General features: G+C 43.0%; 1 protein-coding gene across 13 annotated transcripts in view; it reads left to right on the top strand.

Moving 5' to 3' along the window:
- The window catches only part of celf2 (cugbp, Elav-like family member 2), a 473,358-nt gene that overhangs the window by 442,343 nt on the left and 10,920 nt on the right, over positions 1-20,095 (top strand). For 3 of the 13 annotated variants that reach the window (XM_047390247.1, XM_047390249.1, XM_047390246.1), the window contains exons 9-12: positions 2,066-2,200; positions 5,851-5,979; positions 13,802-13,999; positions 18,229-18,372. In XM_047390247.1, the coding sequence (XP_047246203.1) occupies positions 2,066-2,200; positions 5,851-5,979; positions 13,802-13,999; positions 18,229-18,372 (606 nt within the window). The remainder of the gene's footprint in view (positions 1-2,065; positions 2,201-5,850; positions 5,980-13,801; positions 14,000-18,228; positions 18,373-20,095) is intronic. The other 10 variants (XM_047390239.1, XM_047390251.1, XM_047390245.1 and 7 more) reach the window with 6 other exon arrangements.

Here is a 20,095-nt window from a genome sequence, read left to right as displayed (position 1 = left end):
GCTGGTATTTCTCTCTAATGGGTCTAAAAAGCACCCTCCATGTCTGGTATTTGGACGTTCAGATGCTCCTGCAACTACCTGTAAATGGTATCAATCCCATCGTATTGCCGCCGCCTATGCCCTGTGGTGCCTGTTCTAGATCCACCAGCTCCTTAAAATCAGAATACTGACACGCCCATCACTGGATGTATTTTTGCACCATAATACATATTATTTTCTCCTTTTGTCAGCGAGTGTATCATATTAATTTAGTATTTTATTCAACATTGAATAGGACATTTTATGTCTTCTACAAGGACATCATTATCCGTACTGTACAGACAAAGTTTGGTGGTATTGTTTATGATCCTTGCTAAACCCAATGACACTTTAAAACAAGATTTAAACTTGAAGATAAAACTGGCAGAGGAAAAGTAATTTTTAATAATATATTTTTTATGTATTTGAATACAATCGTAGAACAAGCTAACACGTTCCTTAACCTTGAATGGAGAAGCCAACTAGGACTTGGTTTCTATTTGTTGCAGTTCAGAGCTTTGGCCCTAGATGTCATCAAATCATAAATATTAAAAGCTAAAATGTTTATGTTATATTTACTGGGTTTTTTTGCAGTTTATCATCATGCATTTTAATAAATCAGCTCCGCTTGTCTTCTGAAACTGTTAAAACAGATTATTTCTTTAAACGTTAAAGAAACTGGATGCAAGTTTTAATACCATTTAGTGGCTGAGATGTAGATTGCAACTAAAAACAAAGCACCAGTACAATCTGGGCTACTGTAGAAACTGATTTCTATTGATATAAATTGCTCCTTTTGATGGCAGCAAATATATTTATTCTTAATTTTAGGGATCTTTCGAGGATACATGTAATATGAATGAAGTTATAACTTATTTGATAAGAAAATGCTGGAATAAAGCATATCATCAACAAAGTTTGCTGGAAAAGAAGCAAAGGACAAATGAATAATTTTTTTTCATTTACGACTTGAGTATTTACAATACTCTTAGATTAAGCCCATTAGTTCATTAGCCTAGAATGGAAAACCAAACTTGAGCTTTTATTCACTTTGATTTGCAGTTCACAACTGTGCCTCTAAATGTCACCACATTATTAACATTAAAACTAAAACCTTAGTCCTCTTTACTGGTTTACTCTAATTTATGCTCATGCATTTTTGTAAATCAGCTCCCTTTCTTCTCTGAAACTTTCTAAATTTCGATATTTCGATAAATCTTTTCAAAATGAAGGAATCTGGATAAAGATTTTAGTACCATCTAGTGGCTGAAGTGTAGATTGCAACCCCAACAGAGGAACCAGTACCCTCTGGACTTATACAGCACTTGATGTTGCATGCCTATGATTTCAAACTGGTTATAAATCATTTTCAAAGAGCTTATTAAGTTGTAAATGAGTTAGTACTGGTTTCTTATTATTTAGGCGCCAGCCATACCAAAGAGTAAAATCTCAGAATAATCTCTGAAAGTGGGATTAATCTGCCTGAAGCCTGACGCAAATATGTGTTTTTGTGTGTCGAGGATTTTAATTGCTTTCAGCAGTAAATATTAGAGCTAAAACAAGCTCCAGGAGTTGAATTTTTAAAGTGATATAATAAGCTAAAGCTTGCAGAACACTTTTAGAAAAGGTTAGTTTCCTCTCGCAGCTTCTAAGGCCCATCCACAGGGTTTTAATCGAGTGCTGTTGAAAGGGAGAAACATAAGTTGAACTAAATCACTCTGATTATTTCTGCCTCCAGAGCAGAGCTGCCTGGGAGAAACACACCAGGACTAAACACTACAGCAGCTGCTTTTACTGATTCAGGCACATTTGGGACTTATTAGTGAATTCAGCTGCTGGAGTGTTTACCTTCACAGATTTTCTAGTGTGTTTGAAGAAAAAGTAGAAAGCAGTCTGAAGGCTTATTTCCAGGTGTATTTGTAAAGGGAATACATTCTCTCTGGTGGTTTTCCTGTTCATCTCCGCACCTTGGAGCTTCAGTTCTGTCCCGGTCCAGCCCAGGCGATCCCCCAGCTTTGACACCACCCTCTCTGGCTCCTCTCTCCAGGTATGAGCGCTCTGCAGTTGCAGAACCTGGCCACTTTAGCAGCAGCGGCGGCAGCAGCCCAAAACTCAGCCAGCCCCTCCACCGCAAACCCCCTGTCCTCCAGCGCCGCCTCCCTGGGAGCGTTAGCCAGCCCAGGTAACGCCGCAGCCGCTCGGCTGGGGCGGGGCGCCCCACGCCGGCCTCCGCTCTCCGCTGTTACCATTTCCAGTGTTGTCACTTCACGACCCCGGCACGTCAGCCAAACCATCAGCTCCACACATCGCCATTGCTCCGATCTTCATCCGTGGTGTGTGTGTGTGTCCATCTTCAACCTAACACGGATGCCATGTTGATGTTTTTTGCCTTCCTGCGTCCTCCTGTCTTGAGCGTCATGTGGCGTGCCGTCACCCCATCATATGGGTGTTGCAGATGTGTGTGCATGAACATTTGCCTGTCTGTTAGGTTCAGGTGTTTTCACGTCCATGTTGTGTTTTCAGTGATTTCTTTCATTGTGCTTCCCTGCAGCAGCTCTCAGGCTGTTGTTCCCCAACAGACAGGATTCGTCTGCACCTCTATGCGTGTTGATAATGTCCTTCTTGTAGATGTGTGTCTAAAAGCACCAGGTTGATGTCTAAGCTTGTCTCGGGTTAAACACCACCATCTTCAGATTTCTTTCCTCCTCCGTCTCTCCTTGTTGCCCTCATCTCCTGCTCCTGCCCTCTTTTTGACAAGCTCCCTGTTTCTGCTCCATCACCCCACCCTCTCATGTCGGCTCGGCCTCGCTCCAGCAGCACCCTCTCAGCAGAGCATGAATATGAAAAACCAGCCCCCTCCTCTCCTCCTCCCTCAGCCGCCACTCTTCTTCCTCCTTAACGCTCATGCTGCTCCATCCTGCTCCAAATGCCCGTTCTTGTCTTGTCTGTCCTCCTCGTCTCCATACTTTTCGCCTCTCTCTCTCTCTCTCTCTGGTGCCAAATGTCACTCCAACCTTGAATATTACACACTTAGGTTGAGCTACTCGGTGTGAATGAGTGGTGCTATACTGCATGTGTCAATGAAACTGAAAACGTCACTCTAGTTTGATAAATATAGACCGTTCTGCATGGAGACAGGACAGCGTCTTTGTTTTGCAATGTGTGCTGACATAATGCTCCCTCTGCCACACCATCTCCTAATATATTCAGCGGCAATCCTGCTTTGTTGGCAACGCTTTGATGAGATGAAGGGTAAATGAATAGATTAAATCTCTGTTTTGTTTTTGTCTAAAGAGGAACGGGGTTGCGAGCTTTGTGCACCACATTTCCCTCCATTTCACCCATCACCACTGACAGTTCAACCAAAGATGTTTCACTTCAGTGTCCTCAGGTGTATGTGTGTGTATGTGGGTGTGTGACCTTCGTTCTCCTGTGCTGACTTCCTTTGTCCTGGTGATTCCTTTTTTATTTACCAACTCATTGAAATCCAAAGATGTGTGAAGAAATATGCAAATTATTAGTTAATGAGACATTATTAAAGTTTAGGAGGTTTCTGTGTGGACACTCGATCCTGCAAGTTTGCAGATATGATTAAGGGAAACAGAAAGTACTCCCTCCTTTAACTACCTGGTCTTTACCAGGAAAAATTAAACCTAACCTTAACCGTACAAAGTCACCAAAGTTCTTCATCTTTTTCACTATAACAAAACCCAAATAGAAAAGCTGTGAGTGGAAAAACTAAGTACACCCCATTTAAAGCACCTAATTAACTGACCATCGTCGGCTGTGAGTCCCTCTATAAAAGCAGAGGTTTTGGCTGTTTTTTGCTCTAGAAAACGCATATGTGTGTTAACACAACGCCAGGAAGGAACAATATCCACAATAATGAGCTCCATCTTAGACTGTATATTCCTCAGTCAGCAGGTTAAAGGTTAAAGTTCATGTTGGGGCAGTTAGAAACACACTGAACAGGCTGTTTGGAAGTATTAAAGGAGAAAGCCTCTTCTCTAAAGACAACATGGCGGCAGGACTTGCAAAGCTACATCTGCATAAAGAACTAGACTTTTGGAAGAATGTCTTTTGGACTGAATAGAGATGTTTGGTCATAATGCACAGAACCATGTCTGGAGAAAACCAACCACAGCATGTGAGCACAAACACCTCATACCAACTGTCAAGCATGGTTGTGGAGGGCTGATGGCTAGGGACCTGGGCTCCTTGCTTTCATTGAATGGACCATAAACTCCTCTGTAGACTGAAGTATTTTAGAGTTAAATCTGAGTCCATCTGTCGGACAGGTGAAGCTTGGTCCACACTGGGTCCTCAACAAAACAATGATCCTAAACACAGCAGCTATTTGTTAGCATTAGTGCAGCTTAAGGTGGTTCTACAAGCTGTTGGATCATGGGTGTACTTAGCTTTTCACAGACAAGTTTTACATTTTGGCTTCTACTTTAATTATTAAATGTGTAATCTGTTGTCATTTTGTACCCACACAGTTTAATTTGTATGGTTTTTCAATCTGATAAAGACCAGATAATTTTTTCTTATGTCCATATATGAAAACTTTAAAACTGGAAGAGGGTGTACTTTCTTTTTACCGTGACTGTATGTCTGCTTTATAGAAAGGTGCTTTTATCTTGTTTAATTATTCAAATGAGGTTCTAAAGTTGAAGTGCAGAAGTTTGTTTGTTAAAATAATGAAACTCTAGGTGCTACTTGTGGCATGTTCTTAGCATCAGCTAACCTCCATATCAAGTGATCCGCATTATTACATTTTTAGGACCATGGCAGAATCTAAAGCATTGGGTCCTAAACGTTTCTGCTTCTGATCCACAATTGCTTAATCTTTTATAACAGTAATGGTTTAAAATCTATTTCTGAAACACAGTCTAGAAAATTGGTTTCCACCTTTCCTTTGAAATCTTGTTTCTACACTGATATATATTCACGCTAGAAAATAATTTCACTTTCATTCTGTTTCTGCAGGTAATTAGGTATTGTTCTGCAAGTAAAATAAATGTATAGAATACATTTTTGCATAGATACACCATCACGGTTAGTCCATGAAGCATCTTAAAACATTTAGTTGAATACCCACATCACATGGGATGGAAAGGTACACTAACGACATGGTTTAAAATAGCTAACATAAATGGTAAAAAATCAATAATGCACCAGCTAATCCTAGTCTGATGTTAGTCTAACATCACTCAGAAATGGTGTAACGAGCTGATGGGACCAGTCATTCCTGCCTCAGTCCTCAGTAAAGGCTTAAGGAGTATAGATTCTCATTTTCAATCACAAGCTGCACATGGGGTTGCAAGAGTGGGCACAGCACCTGTTTTTCCTTTACCCAAATGCCTGCGATTGCTCTAAAAAGAAATAGATGATGTTCATTTTCCTGACTTCTGTGGTGCAAGATAAAAAGACTAGTCTGCATATCAGACTTTGTCCTCCAACACTTAAACAGATAGAAGTCCCTCTTGTTTTGCTTGTACTGCTTTGGGTGGCATCACGTTGGATGAAGACCACTCTAAATTATTAAATAGGTCACCCAAAACCTGGGCAGTTTTTTTATGTGTATTAAGACTTCTCCAGAAGTCTGAAACGTGCACAAAATGTTCAGTGCAAAGTTACTGATTCTTAATTGCTACATGTAGCACCTAAAAACTCTCAAACTGCATGAACGTTTTGTTGAATGTTGGATATAACACATCCACTTCTTTCTCTCCTGTTTTCCTCCTCCTTCCTCATCCTTTCCCCCTCTTTTCTTTCTTTCCTGTCCCCCTTCTCATCTTCTTCCTCTCTCTTCTTCTTTTCCTTTCCCAGTAGCAGGCACAACAGCCAGCTCCAACGCCAGTGCCATGAACTCTCTGACCTCTCTGGGTACCCTGCAGGGCCTGGCAGGCGCGACTGTGGGCCTGAACAACATAAATGCACTAGCAGGTAGCGTCAACAGTGAGTATTCACCCAGCCATCAGCCACTCCACCTTCAACCTTCAACCATCCACGCCACAGCTGAGCAGAGAGACGGGCTTTGACTCTTACCATTATTTATTGACTTGTACAGTTAGTTCTTGAACTGTTCATACTTTTTTTCATTTTGACATGAAAAATCTGATTATATACGCTTTGTTAAAAAATTATCCAATAAACTCGTTTGTCATGGGAAAAATTTGAGGCAACATTATATTTGAACAAAACAAATAGCTCATGCATGTGCCCCAGTCTTCAACCAGTAGCTCCTTCTCAGAAGAAGAAGTTTGGTTCTTCCTGCTGTCTCTCTGTGTCTCTGGTCTTTTTAGCAACTTTTTCCAGCAACGGCTTCCTCCATCGATTCAACCATAGACATTCCACTCATTAATCCATCCATTCCTCCATCACTCCTCCATCTGCTTCCTGGTTGTGTCCTGGGTTGTGCTTGCTGTAAGCGTGCTGAAGTGGCTGCTGCTGTGTGGGACAGTGTTGTGTGTCTGTCAAAAGATGGCGTTGTGTTGTGTTCACTGTTATTTCTGGACTGTAAAAAAAATGAAGGTATTTGCAATAAAACCTTCAATTTTAGCCAGACTGTAGATGGAGATAATTTCTTTCTCTCATAAAAATGTCAGATCTGTTACCAATTTTACGCCAAAAACCATAAATCCTGCAAAGTACGAAAGTAAACTTAAATTCACTGAATCATGTCAAATGTTATATTTAACATACAAGCAGATGAGAGAACATTCTTGCAGCTTGTAGAACCACCTGTAGCAGCAATAACTAGCATTGAGTCTCTCACATTCCTGCTTCTTTCCAATGTTGCTTTAGTGTATTGACATTTGCAGATGTTTCTGCACAGCTCTCTGAAGGTCCCACCACAGCATTTCAATAAAGCTGAGGTCTGGGTCGTTTCTTTTGCAGCCATTCTGTTCTAGATTAATGTTTAGGATCATTGTTCTGTTGATGACCTAGGCTGGTCCAAGCTTCAGCTGTTGGATAGATGGACTCACTCTCTAGAATACTTTGGTCTACAGAGGGAGTTCATGGTCCTCAATGACTGCCAGGTGCCGAGTACCTTTGGCAAAACAAGCCCAAACCATCAGCCCTCCACCACTGCCACCTTCTAACTGAGGCCCGTAGAGTCTAAAATGGAGACCTTGGGTTTTTGGTCATCTCTTTGAGCTTCACGCTCTGACCTTGTGCTGAATCTGCTGGGACATCCACTCCTTGGACAATTGGCAGCTGTCTGAAATGTTTTCCTCTTGGAAATAGGAGATGACCTTATAACCCTTCCCAGTTTGAAGGGTAGCAACAGTTGCATTTATAAGGTCATTGCTGATGTCTTTCCGCTTTGGTGTTGTGTTACTACACAGCTGTATGATTCAGAGCAGGCAACGACCAAAACCCCTGCTTTTATAGAGCTGTTCAGGTTCAGATGATCAAAGCATTTGATCAGCAGCACCTAGCTGCTCCTTACCAGGAGGTTTTTAAACACAGCCTCTGCAAGTAATCCTGGCCAGTTGCTAAAATGCTTAAATAAATGGCAGATAACAACAGTCAGAATGGCAAATCACTGGTAGTTTTACAATAAAGGTCATATTTAGAGTAGATTATTTTATGTTTTTTTTTTTTAAAGAAGTTAATTCAAGCCTTCCTCAAAGGCGAAGTTACATCTGGAGCAGATACATATTTCCTTCCATGGAGTAAGTGGTCTGCCAGCACCTATTGAGCTGTGTGCTGTGTGTCCTGCCTTCGACCTCTGAGGATACAGGGCTGGGATCTTAATCAGAGCTGTTATGACAGCAGAGATCCCGTACTACTGGCGTCTTCCACCACATTATTCTCCTCTGACCTTTCCCGCTCTTCGGCTGGAGTAGCTGTATCCGCTGTGTAAATCATACGTGGGCCGACTCCGCCGCACACGCGCACACATGTCCTTTTAAACCGAATGGGTCCCTTCCATTTTGCTTCCCATTTTGTCCCCGCTAACCCACTCGCTCTTCTCAGTGCCCCCTTTCCTCTTCCATCCACCCACCACCACCAACTGCCCTCATTTAGACACATCTCGGCCTTAATTGAATTGCAAAGGTCACCGGTGCAATTATTCCTGAATAAATGAGTGACCTATAATCCAGAGCGCTGTGGTGATAATTTATTTCACTGTGTCTGACGCCGAGGCGACAGGACGCCGAGCCGGTGTCAGACCTCCTCAGACAAGTTGCCCTCCGCCGTGATATTAAGCCATTACAAGCAGCTAATGAGTGTTACCGCTGCGTTCCTTCACTTTTTAAACTCGCCACCCCACTCCCTTCGCTCCCCACATGCCTGCCTTCGACCCACAAGTATGACGTCAGAAGCTGAAAAAGCACATAATCATTGCTTGAACCCCAGATTTTCTTTATATTAGCTGGCTTGTTACTAAAAGCAGATCTGGCTGCCAGTCCAGGAGGCAGAAATGATGGTAAAGTGATTCAGAGCCAAATTAATTTGGCACTTAAATTTAATCAATTTTCAGGGCAATTTTGTCTTTATAGTTTCCAAAAAAAAGTACCCTAAAATACAGGATTATTTATTTGTGGGCTTATGTATTTGGAAAAATGTCTTAAAGTGCTATGTTTATTTTGGAAGTCTTTTTATGGACGTGAATCATTTATTATTCAATATAATGATAGAATGATATTATTATTCCATCCTTCTATCCAGTTAAAACAAAATCTGAATTATATGTATAAATATGTATTTTGAACTTTTGTTTTCCATTTTACTCCATATTAAGTCCCCAAGATATTATTTGCAAAAATATGCTGATTAAATTACCCCAAATATTGTAATTGTTAAATAAAAATCAGAAAAATGCAATATTTATTAATAATAATATAAAGTTTTTCCAAGCTTCATTTTGAAAACAAATACTGTTAATACAAACATCTATATATTTGCATTTCAGAGGTGTTTTTAACATTTGTTTTAGAACCATGTAGTCCTTTTATGATCAGATGGACAAGTAAACTTCAGTAATTATTAAAATATTTCTCCACCACATTATTCTCCTCTGTTTTCAACATGTTTGGCTATTTGTAAATTTTTTGTAAACAATGGGTGTTATTGTGTATTTTGAACTTCTTTCATTATGGAATGTCATTTTAGTCAATATTAACACCAAAATAATGCTTAAATAAACATTATGAACAAACAAATCAGACGAGCCACTTTTTTAAAATACTACTTTTTATTTTGTGAGATATTTAAGGTTTTCAGTATGTTTATATGCAGAGCTACAACTTCTAAACCAAAACCAAAGTGTGGACTCCCAACTATTACTAGTATCAAAAGTATGTACTCGTACTCGTCGTCTTCCGCTTATCCGGGACCGGATCGTAGGGGCAGCAGACTCAGCAGAGACGCCCAGACGTCCCTCTCTCCAGACACCTCCTCCAGTTCCTCCAGGGGGGAGCCCAAGGCGTTCCCAGGCCAGCCGAGAGACATAGTCCCTCCAGCGTGTCCTGGGCCGTCCCCTGGGCCTCCTCCCGGTGGGACGTGCCTGGAACACCTCCCGAAGAAGGCGTCCAGGAGGCATCCGGTATAGATGCCCGAGCCCCTCAACTGGCTCCTCTCGATGTGGAGGAGCAGCGGCTCTACTCCGAGCCCCTCCCGGATGGCCGAGCTCCTCACCCTATCTCTAAGGGAGTGCCCAGCCACCCTACGGAGGAAGCTCATTTCAGCCGCTTGTATTCGGGATCTCGTTCTTTCGGTCATGACCCAAAGTTCATGACCATAGGTTTAGGGTAGGAACGTAGACCGAACGGTAAATTGAGAGCTTTGCTTTTCGGCTCAGCTCTCTCTTCACCACAACGGACCGGCACAGCGCCCCCATTACTGTGGCAGCCGCACCGATCCGTCTGTCGATCTCCCGCTCCATTCTTCCCTCACTCGTGAACAAGACCCCGAGATACTTGAACTCCTCCACTTGAGGCAGGAACTCCCCTCCAACCTGAAGAGGACAATCCACCCTTTTCCGGTCGAGTACCATGGCCTCGGACTTGGAGGAGCTGATCCTCATCCCAGCCGCTTCACCCTCGGCTGCGAACCGCCACAGCGCATGCTGTAGGTCTTGCCTAGAGGGGGCCAGCAGGACCACGTCATCCGCAAAAAGAAGAGACGAAATCCACTGACCCTCTCCGGCCCTTGGCTGCGTCTAAAAATCCTGTCCATAAAGGTTATGAACAGGACCGGTGACAAAGGGCAGCCCTGCCGGAGTCCAACATGCACCGGGAACAGGTCCGACTTAGTGCCGGCAATGCGGACCAAACTCCTGCTCCGCTCGTACAGGAACCGGATGGCCCCTAATAAAGGGCCCCGATTCCATACTCCTGGAGCAACCCCACAGGGCATCACGAGGGACACACTCGAATGCCTTCTCCAGGTCCACAAAACACATGTGAACCGGTTGGGCAAACTCCCATGAACCCTCGAGTACCCTGTAGAGGGTATAGAGCTGGTCCAATGTTCCACGGCCGGGACGAAAACCACACTGCTCCTCCTGAAGCCAAGGTTCAACCATTGGTCGGACTCTCCTCTCCAATACCCTGGCGTAGGCCTTACCAGGGAGGCTGAGGAGTGTGATGCCCTTGTAGTTGGAACACACTCTCCGGTCCCCCTTCATAAGAAGGGGGACCACCACCCCAGTCTGCCAGGCCAGAGGCACTGTCCCCGACCGCCACGCAATGTTGAAGAGGCGTGTCAACCATGACAGCCCTACAACATCCAGAGACTTGAGGTACTCAGGGCGGATCTCATCCACTCCCGAAGCTTTGCCACCGCTGAGCTTTTTAACCACCTCGGTGTCTTCAGCCTGGGTGATGAAAGAGTCCAACCCCGAGTCCCCAGCCTCTGTTTCCACCAGGGAATGCGTGATGGCAGGATTGAGGAGATCCTCGAAGTACTGCTTCCACCGCCCGATAATGTCCTCAGTCGAGGTCAGCAGTCTCCCGCCCCCACTATAAACAGTGTTGACGAAGCACTGCTTCCCCCTCCTGAGGCGCCGGACGGTTTGCCAGAATCGCTTCGAGGCCAACCGGTAGTCCTTCTTTATGGCCTCACCGAACCCCGAGTTTTTGCCTCTGCCACAGCCCAGGCTGCAGCACGCTTGGCCTCACGGTACCCGTCAGCCGCCTCAGGAGTCCCACAAGCCAACCACAGCCAATAGGACTCCTTCTTCAGCTTAACAGCATCCCTTACTGCCGGTGTCCACCACCGGGTTCTGGGATTGCCGCCGCGACAGGCACCGCAGACTTTACGGCCGCAGCTACGGGCAGCAGCATCGACAATAGATGCGGAGAACATAGTCCACTCAGACTCTATGTCTCCAACATCCCCCGGGATCTGGTCGAAGCTCTCCCGGAGGTGGGAGTTGAATACATCCCTGGCCGAGGGCTCCGCCAGGCGTTCCCAGCAGACCCTCACTATGCGCTTGGGCCTGCCAAGTCTGTTCGGCTTTCTCCTCCTCCAGCGGATCCAACTCACCACCAGGTGATGATCAGTGGACAGCTCAGCCCCTCTCTTCACCCGAGTGTCCAAAACATGCGGCCGAAGGTCTGATGATACGACAACAAAGTCGATCATTGACCTCCTGCCTAGGCTGTCCTGGTGCCAAGTGCACTGATGGACACCCTTATGTTTGAACATGGTGTTCATTATGGACAATCCGTGACTAGCACAGAAGTCCAATAACAAAACACCACTCGGATTCAGATTGAGGAGGCCATTCCTCCCGATCACGCCTCTCCAGGAGTCACTGTCGTTCCCCACGTGGGCGTTGAAGTCCCCCAGCAGAATAATGGAGTCCCCGGGAGGGGCACTATCCAGCACCCCCGACAGGGACGCCAAGAAGGCCAGGTACTCTGCACTACCACTCGGCCCGTAGGCTGAAATGATAGTCAGAGACCTATCCCCAACCCAAAGGCGCAGGGATACGACCCTCTCATCCACTGGGGTAAACCCCAAAATGAGACGGCTGAGCTGGGGGGCAACAAGCAAACCCACACCAGCCCGCTGCCTCTCCCCGTGGGCCACTCCAGAGTAGAAGAGAGTCCAACCCCTCTCAAGGAGATGGGTTCCAGAGCCCACACTGTGCGTGGAGGCGAGCCCGACTATTTCTAGTCGATATCTCTCGACGTCCCACACAAGCTCAGGCTCCTTCCCCCCCAGCGAGGTGACATTCCACATCCCTAGAGACAGCCTAAGCATCCGGGGATCGGGCCGCTGAGGTCTACACCTTCGTCCGCCACCCAATCCTCTTTGCATCGGTCCCTCACGGTTCCCCCTGCAGGTGGTGGGCCCACTGGGGGATGGGCTCGCGTTTCTCGTTCGGGCTTGGCCACCAGGCGCTCTCCGACGAGTCCCGACCCCAGGCCTGGCTCCAGGGTGGGACCCCGGCTCCGCCGTACCGGGCGACGTCACGTGCCTCGATATTTTGTTCTTCATGAGGGATTCTTGAACCACTCTTTGTCTGACCCATCACCTAGAGCCTGTTTGCCATGGGAGACCCTACCAGGGGCATTTAGGCCCCAGACAACATAGCCTCTAGGATCATTTGAGCACTCAAACCCCTCCACCACGTTAAGGTGGCGGTTCAAGGAGGGGCAAAAGTATGTAATTTAAGGAAAGTTAAGGTTTCTTATTCAGAGAATATGACTTTCTTATTGAGAAAGTCCAAAGGGCCAAACTGAAGGTTTCTCAGCATTTTTTAACCCTTAACTGAATTACTCACCTGAAACAGCTTTAAGCTGCATGTAAACACCACTGGTGCTGGAGAAAAACTAGCTGAGGTCCAAATCCTGCTGCCTGTAGTAGTGTTCAACCAGCCTAACATGCTGCAGAGCAGCAGGCATGTCTGCAGGGTTCCCTCTGAGGAGAGGAGACAAGCCAACGGCTGAACTTTTAAGGTGCATTCAGGGACGACTCGTACACTGGATGGTCAATCTCACAGAACAACTCTAAAGTAATGTAAACATTTTCTGTTTTTCAAATATCAGGTCAGTCTTATTAAAAAATTCTTAAATAAGAACCTCGACCATTTTCAGGTGGTTTTATTATTGTTGAATTTATCCAGGCGTTGGCTACACCTGATTATTAATGAATTAAAAATGATCAAACTAAAGCTCCAGTCAGTTCTTTAGCAGCCACTCTGTGAAGTTTTTTAACATAATGAAATCAAAGTAAACCCGAGGTCCGCACTGAATCATTCAATATTAAATCCAAACGCGTATGCTGAATAAAATATTGATTATAGGTGATTAAGCAATTTAGACTTTTTATGGACGTATAGAATGAGGTTAAATATTGATATAAATGGCATTCCATATGTTTTCTATTTGTGTTATTCAGTCTTAAATGCAACATAGAGTAAAACATTTTCATATATAAGTGTTTAATATTTTGTGGATGTGATCATAGTGACGTCACATAAACACTGATGTTGCCTCTGGGTTTGGTTTTGTGTGCGCATGCACTGCTGCATGCTACCTGTGCAGCTCTGGCTGTCATCAGCTACACTCATACTTTATTCTGTTGTTTGAAAACGTAAACTTTGTATGTCCTGTGTTCTGATGTGTCGTCTGTAGTGTGTTTTGATCCAGTATTGATGTGTCTTTACTGTGTGTCATATGTGTAACTGAAAGTACCGTTTGTGTGTGTTTGTGTGTGTTTGTTTGTGTGTATGTGTGGTTAAAACACAACCTTCAGTGGGAGCGCTAATGAGTAAGTGCATTCTCCTTTCTTTATTGTTGGGTTTTATGTAAAGTTGCTCAAATGCTCTCAGGTATGGCGGCTCTAAACGGAGGCTTGGGCGGCGCAGGGCTCACCAATGGCACGGCAGGCACCATGGACGCGCTGACGCAGGCCTACTCAGGGATCCAGCAGTACGCCGCCGCAGCGCTGCCCACCCTCTACAGCCAGTCCCTGCTGCAGCAGCAAGGGGCGGCCGGCAGCCAGAAAGAGGGTCAGTAGTCTGGGGCCGCACGTCTGCAGATCAGGGCTGCAGGTTTCCTGAACATGTATTCTGTATTTCCCAAAGGAATACTCTGCTGAAAACAAAGTAAACTGCAGGAAACATGCAAACTGAGCTCTGACACCAGGCACCCACTATGAAATAGATAACTGAATGACATGGCCTTTATTTGCCATCATATCAGAAATGTCTGACATTTTATCAGATGGATTTTCTCCTGCTTTAAGTCAGTTAGGATTACCAAAAGTATTCCTGTTTGCCAAATGACAGAATGAGAGAAATGTTTTTTATTTCTTAGACTTTATTCAAATTCTGAAGTTTACATACATTTCCTTAGTGATTCCTTTAAATTGTATGACTCAGACACTTTGGTTTTATACTGAGGATCATTGTCTATTTGGAAAATCCTTTTTTTTTGTCCAAATCTTTTTTTCCCGCCTGATGTCTTGAGGTGTATCCTTCTTACTTACAATACTTCCACATCTTCTTTCCTCATGATCCCATCTATGTTGTAAAGTGCGCCAGTCCTTCTTGCAGCAAAACATCCCCACATCATGATGCTGCCAACTAATTACTTTACAGTTAGAATGGTGTTCCCAGGCTTAAGACAATGTGACAATGGCCATTATGTAAAAACATTTTAATTATAGGTTTATCAGACCACAGGACATGAATAAAAAAATACTTTTTGTCTTCGAGTGAATTTCCACTCTGTAATCTGGCTTTAATGTCACTTTTGGAATAATGGCTTCTTCCTCCCTGACTGGCCTCTGAGTCCGTGTTGGACTCATGACTGTCTTACCAGCTTCAGCAGTACTGCAAAAGGTCTTTTGCTTTTGTTCAGCTCTGGGACACAGAAGCTGTCTCCTTTCTGAACAAAATGATGGCTGAACATTCCTGTGGTGTTTTAACTTTTTTTGTTTTTACTGTTATTTTTTTTGCTGAGTTATACATGCATATTTTGAGCATTTTCAAACTCCCCCTACTAAGTTGCACATTTCATTTAATCTTTTAAAAATCTGTACAGTATTTTTCCTTATGTTATAAATGTTGTCCCTATTGTACAGCCTATGTTTTATAGTTATTACATTTTTTGAGCTGCATGCTTCTGTTTACCTTTCACTTTGCTGCTGATACACCTGAATTTCCTTAATGTGGGACAATATTTCTATCCCACAGTGTCCAGCTGAACGTGGAACCTTCAGGTATCTAGAAATTAGACCCAAGAATGAACCAGACTTATGGAGGTCCACAGTTTTTCTTCTTGATATCTTGGCTGATTTCATTAGATGTTTCCATGATGTCACAGAAGGAAGTAATTTTACCTCGGAAGCTTATAAAGACATCATCATCTGCACTTTTCCCCATGTTTTTAAGGCATAGTAACTTTAATGTAAACTTGCTAACAAAAAAGATCTCCCTTATTACTGAAATACAAATAAGTTTGGTAATCTTAACTTGACCTAAAACAGAAAGGTTTATTCATATCAGAAGTTATATGGTAAGAGAAAATGGTTTTGTGTATTTTTAAACAGAGTATGTAAATATCTGGTTTCTTACTGGATAGCCTTTCTCAGAGGACCTAACGACATTTCGGTCCGGACCCAGGCCATGGTTCGGAACATCTGGACTGAGGCACGGACGTAGACCTAAAAGAACGTGGAATATTGTAAAATTTGGTCAGGTTTGCATGTGATCTACCAAATCTCCAAAGGTCATAGGGTTAAATTAGTGTACCCTTACACAAATGTTCACAGTTGGAAAGGAGGTGCTGTCTGCTGAACTGTCTGTTTTGTGGCCCACTCAGCTGAAGCTCAGCTTTCCCTCAGACTAACAGCTGAAATAAATGATGAAGCTACACGTGTTTCAGTTCAAGTGTCATTCAAAGATTCATGCAGCTTTTTATGAAACCAAGGCAACCCTTTGTTGGAGTAGAGAACACTGTCCAGAAACGGAGACAGGAACAAAAGATTGGTCAATGTTAAAAAAAAAATGTTAACATTTTTTGTAAAGCATCCTGATCCGGAACCATTATTGGTGCCCGAGTTCAAACTCGTTTCATAACATAAATGCTCAGAAATAACTAACTGGTGTTTTTTTTTTTTTTTTTCCACTAAAAGAAGGTTATTTTTCTATTCAACTGTTGTAACTGATTACATTATGATGGTATATTTTTTAGGGTTAAAGAATGTGTTTGCTTTGTAATACAAGAAATGAGGAAAAAATTGAAACAAAATTAGGAGAAGAAAATATATATATATATTTTATGATTTTACTTTTGGTTCCCATAGAAAGTACTCCTAGATCAGTACTTCTTTGTTCTCTTTGTGTCTCTGCTCTGTTCTCTCAAACCTCCAGTCGGTCGTGGCAGATGGCCGCTCACACTGAGCCTGGTTCTGGTTCTGCTGGAGGTTTCTTCCTGTTAAAAGGGAGTTTTTCCTCTCCACTGTCTCTACATGCATGCTCAGTATGAGGGATTGCTGCAAAGTCAACACCAGTGACTGTCCACTGTCTCTATATGCTCATCCAGGAGGAGTGAATGCTGCAAGTCACTGACTGGATGCAATCTGCTGGGTTTCCTTAGATAGAAAAACTTTTTATCCTATTTGAATAAATAACTGAATCTGACTGAACTGTTCAATGGTTAGGATTAATTGGAATGTATGAACCTGACTGTTGTGAAGAACCTTGGGACGACATGTGTTGTGAATTGGCGCTATATAAATAAAACTGAATTGAACTTAATTATACATTTAGATTACTTGTTGCATTAATAGAGTGACCTAGAGTCAACTAAAGTGCCATTAGTTTTGCTTGCATGTTGTCAGCAAATTTAATCAACAGGATTTGTTTATCCCTCCTTCTTCTGGACCTTTGACCTTATCCAGAAATCAGATTTGGACACATGAACAATACGTTTAAGAACCCCTGGTTAAGAAGCTATATATCATCATTGTTACAACTTTTTCAATTTGTAGATCAGAAAGTTAGATTAATTTCTTAATGAGGAGTAAAAACACATGTAAATAAATTCTGACATGTCAATGTTGTAAAAGTAATAGTGAGCCTTTAGCTACACATGTGGTTGGAAACAATCTTTCATTCGTTTGGCTCAGACACTAAGGAAAAAAATAAATTGCTGCTCTGGCAGAAAAGGAATGGAAAGGCAGACTGTGAATTATTTATGTTTCATTTATTCTCAGTTTTGAGGTTTCGTGTCTCTAACATGTGGTAAACTTTAGGTCATTTGGATTTAAATTCATTTGACAGACTAAATGTTTGTAAGAAAAAGCAACAACTCTGACCGATGTTTTTCAATTTTTATGCAAAAATATTTGATCGTTTTTGAAACATATCAAATGTGATTGTATGCCAAGATTTCATTCAAAACTATATTTTTGTTTAATACATTTTCATCTAACTAAATCAAATTACTCATTTTAAGGGAAGAATTTTAGATGCAAAATATTTTCAGTGCAACCAGTTAATATCTAGTTACTTCTAATTGCCATTTCGTGATAATAGATTTTTAATTATACCTTCAAAAGCATCTTTAAAATTAGAGAAGAAAACATATGAAATTGTGCTGCTGTGATGTGCCACCTGTAAACACAACCTTGCTTCTGGAATTACATTTACCCAAAAGCCTTAGACAACAGAGCTGAATACAAATCAGATGATGAAATGCCTAGTAAAAACAAACAGCGGCCTGGATACCATTTTTGTGCACCTCTCTTCTTTCACCATAAACACAAGCTGTCTGTATTTACTAGTCTGTCCAGGAGTTCAAAACCCTCCAGGGCAACAAAGACATGTTGAATTTTGCGCTCCCTTGCAGGTTCATTTAGCTGTGTATGAAGTGCTTCTGAGAGATCTGACCTACTACAATTATTAGGATGGCAAAGCTGGAGAGGCTGGGGGGAACCGGTGACCCCTCTTAACAGAGACAACATGCAGCTGAAAGAATGAATAAAAAAAGCCTTGTCCTTTGTTTGTAGCACTGCAAAATACAATTATTAAAAAATGAAAAGCTTTCAACATTTCTGGATTTTTGTGTTTAGAAGCGGCAGCAAACCCAAGGCCAGCAGACATTGTGCGAAGCGGTGTGCTTGAGCTCCGTTCCTATAACAACGGCACAGAAATTCCAGTCTCCACGAAGTTCAATGTGTACAACATAAAACCCATCCTGACTTTATTTGTTGTGCCTTCCTTCCCACCAGGTCCTGAAGGTGCCAACCTCTTCATCTACCACCTGCCCCAGGAGTTTGGAGACCAGGACTTACTCCAGATGTTCATGCCTTTTGGAAACGTGGTCTCGGCCAAAGTCTTCATCGACAAACAGACAAATCTTAGCAAGTGCTTCGGTATGTTGTGCGGATATATATATATGCACAGGAGTTGGACAATGAAACTGAAACACCTGGTTTTAGACCAAAATAATTTATTAGTATGGTGTAGGGCCTCCTTTTGCGGCCAATACAGCATCAATTCGTCTTGGGAATGACATATACAAGTCCTTCTCAAAATATTAGCATATTGTGATAAAGTTCATTATTTTCCATAATGTCATGATGAAAATTTAACATTCATATATTTTAGATTCATTGCACACTAACTGAAATATTTCAGGTCTTTTATTGTCTTAATACGGATGATTTTGGCATACAGCTCATGAAAACCCAAAATTCCTATCTCACAAAATTAGCATATTTCATCCGACCAATAAAAGAAAAGTGTTTTTAATACAAAAAACGTCAACCTTCAAATAATCATGTACAGTTATGCACTCAATACTTGGTCGGGAATCCTTTGGCAGAAATGACTGCTTCAATGCGGCGTGGCATGGAGGCAATCAGCCTGTGGCACTGCTGAGGTCTTATGGAGGCTCAGGATGCTTCGATAGCGGCCTTTAGCTCATCCAGAGTGTTGGGTCTTGAGTCTCTCAACGTTCTCTTCACAATATCCCACAGATTCTCTATGGGGTTCAGGTCAGGAGAGTTGGCAGGCCAATTGAGCACAGTGATACCATGGTCAGTAAACCATTTACCAGTGGTTTTGGCACTGTGAGCAGGAGCCAGGTCGTGCTGAAAAATGAAATCTTCATCTCCATAAAGCTTTTCAGCAGATGGAAGCATGAAGTGCTTCAAAATCTCCTGATAGCTAGCTGCATTGACCCTGCCCTTGATAAAACACAGTGGACCAACACCAGCAGCTGACACGGCACCCCAGACCATCACTGACTGTGGGTACTTGACACTGGACTTCTGGCATTTTGGCATTTCCTTCTCCCCAGTCTTCCTCCAGACTCTGGCACCTTGATTTCTGAATGACATGCAGAATTTGCTTTCATCCGAAAAAAGTACTTTGGACCACTGAGAAACAGTCCAGTGCTGCTTCTCTGTAGTCCAGGTCAGGGGAATGCGGCACCTGTAGCCCATTTCCTGCACACACCTGTGCACGGTGGCTCTGGATGTTTCTACTCCAGACTCAGTCCACTGCTTCCGCAGGTCCCCCAAGGTCTAGAATCGGCCCTTCTCCACAATCTTCCTCAGGGTCCGGTCACCTCTTCTTGTTGTGCAGCGTTTTCTGCCACACATTTTCCTTCCCACAGACTTCCCACTGAGGTGCCTTGATACAGCACTCTGGGAACAGCCTATTCGTACAGAAATTTCTTTCTGTGTCTTACCCTCTTGCTTGAGGGTGTCAATAGTGGCCTTCTGGACAGCAGTCAGGTCGGCAGTCTTACCCATGATTGGGGTTTTGAGTGATGAACCAGGCTAGGAGTTTTAAAGGCCCCAGGAATCTTTTGCAGGTATTTAGAGTTAACTTGTTGATTCAGATGATTAGGTTCATAGCTCGTTTAGAGACCCTTTTAATGATATGCTAATTTTGTGAGATAGGAATTTTGGGTTTTCATGAGCTGTATGCCAAAATCATCCGTATTAAGACGATAAAAGACCTGAAATATTTCAGTTAGTGTGCAATGAATCTAAAATATATGAATGTTAAATTTTCATCATGACATTATGGAAAATAATGAACTTTATCACAATATGCTAATATTTTGAGAAGGACCTGTACAAGTCC

Source organism: Girardinichthys multiradiatus, chromosome 17, assembly GCF_021462225.1.
Source record: "Girardinichthys multiradiatus isolate DD_20200921_A chromosome 17, DD_fGirMul_XY1, whole genome shotgun sequence".
Lineage (NCBI taxonomy): Eukaryota > Metazoa > Chordata > Actinopteri > Cyprinodontiformes > Goodeidae > Girardinichthys > Girardinichthys multiradiatus.
The sequence above is the reverse complement of the archived record's forward strand: the minus strand, read 5'-3'. Positions and strand labels throughout refer to the sequence as shown.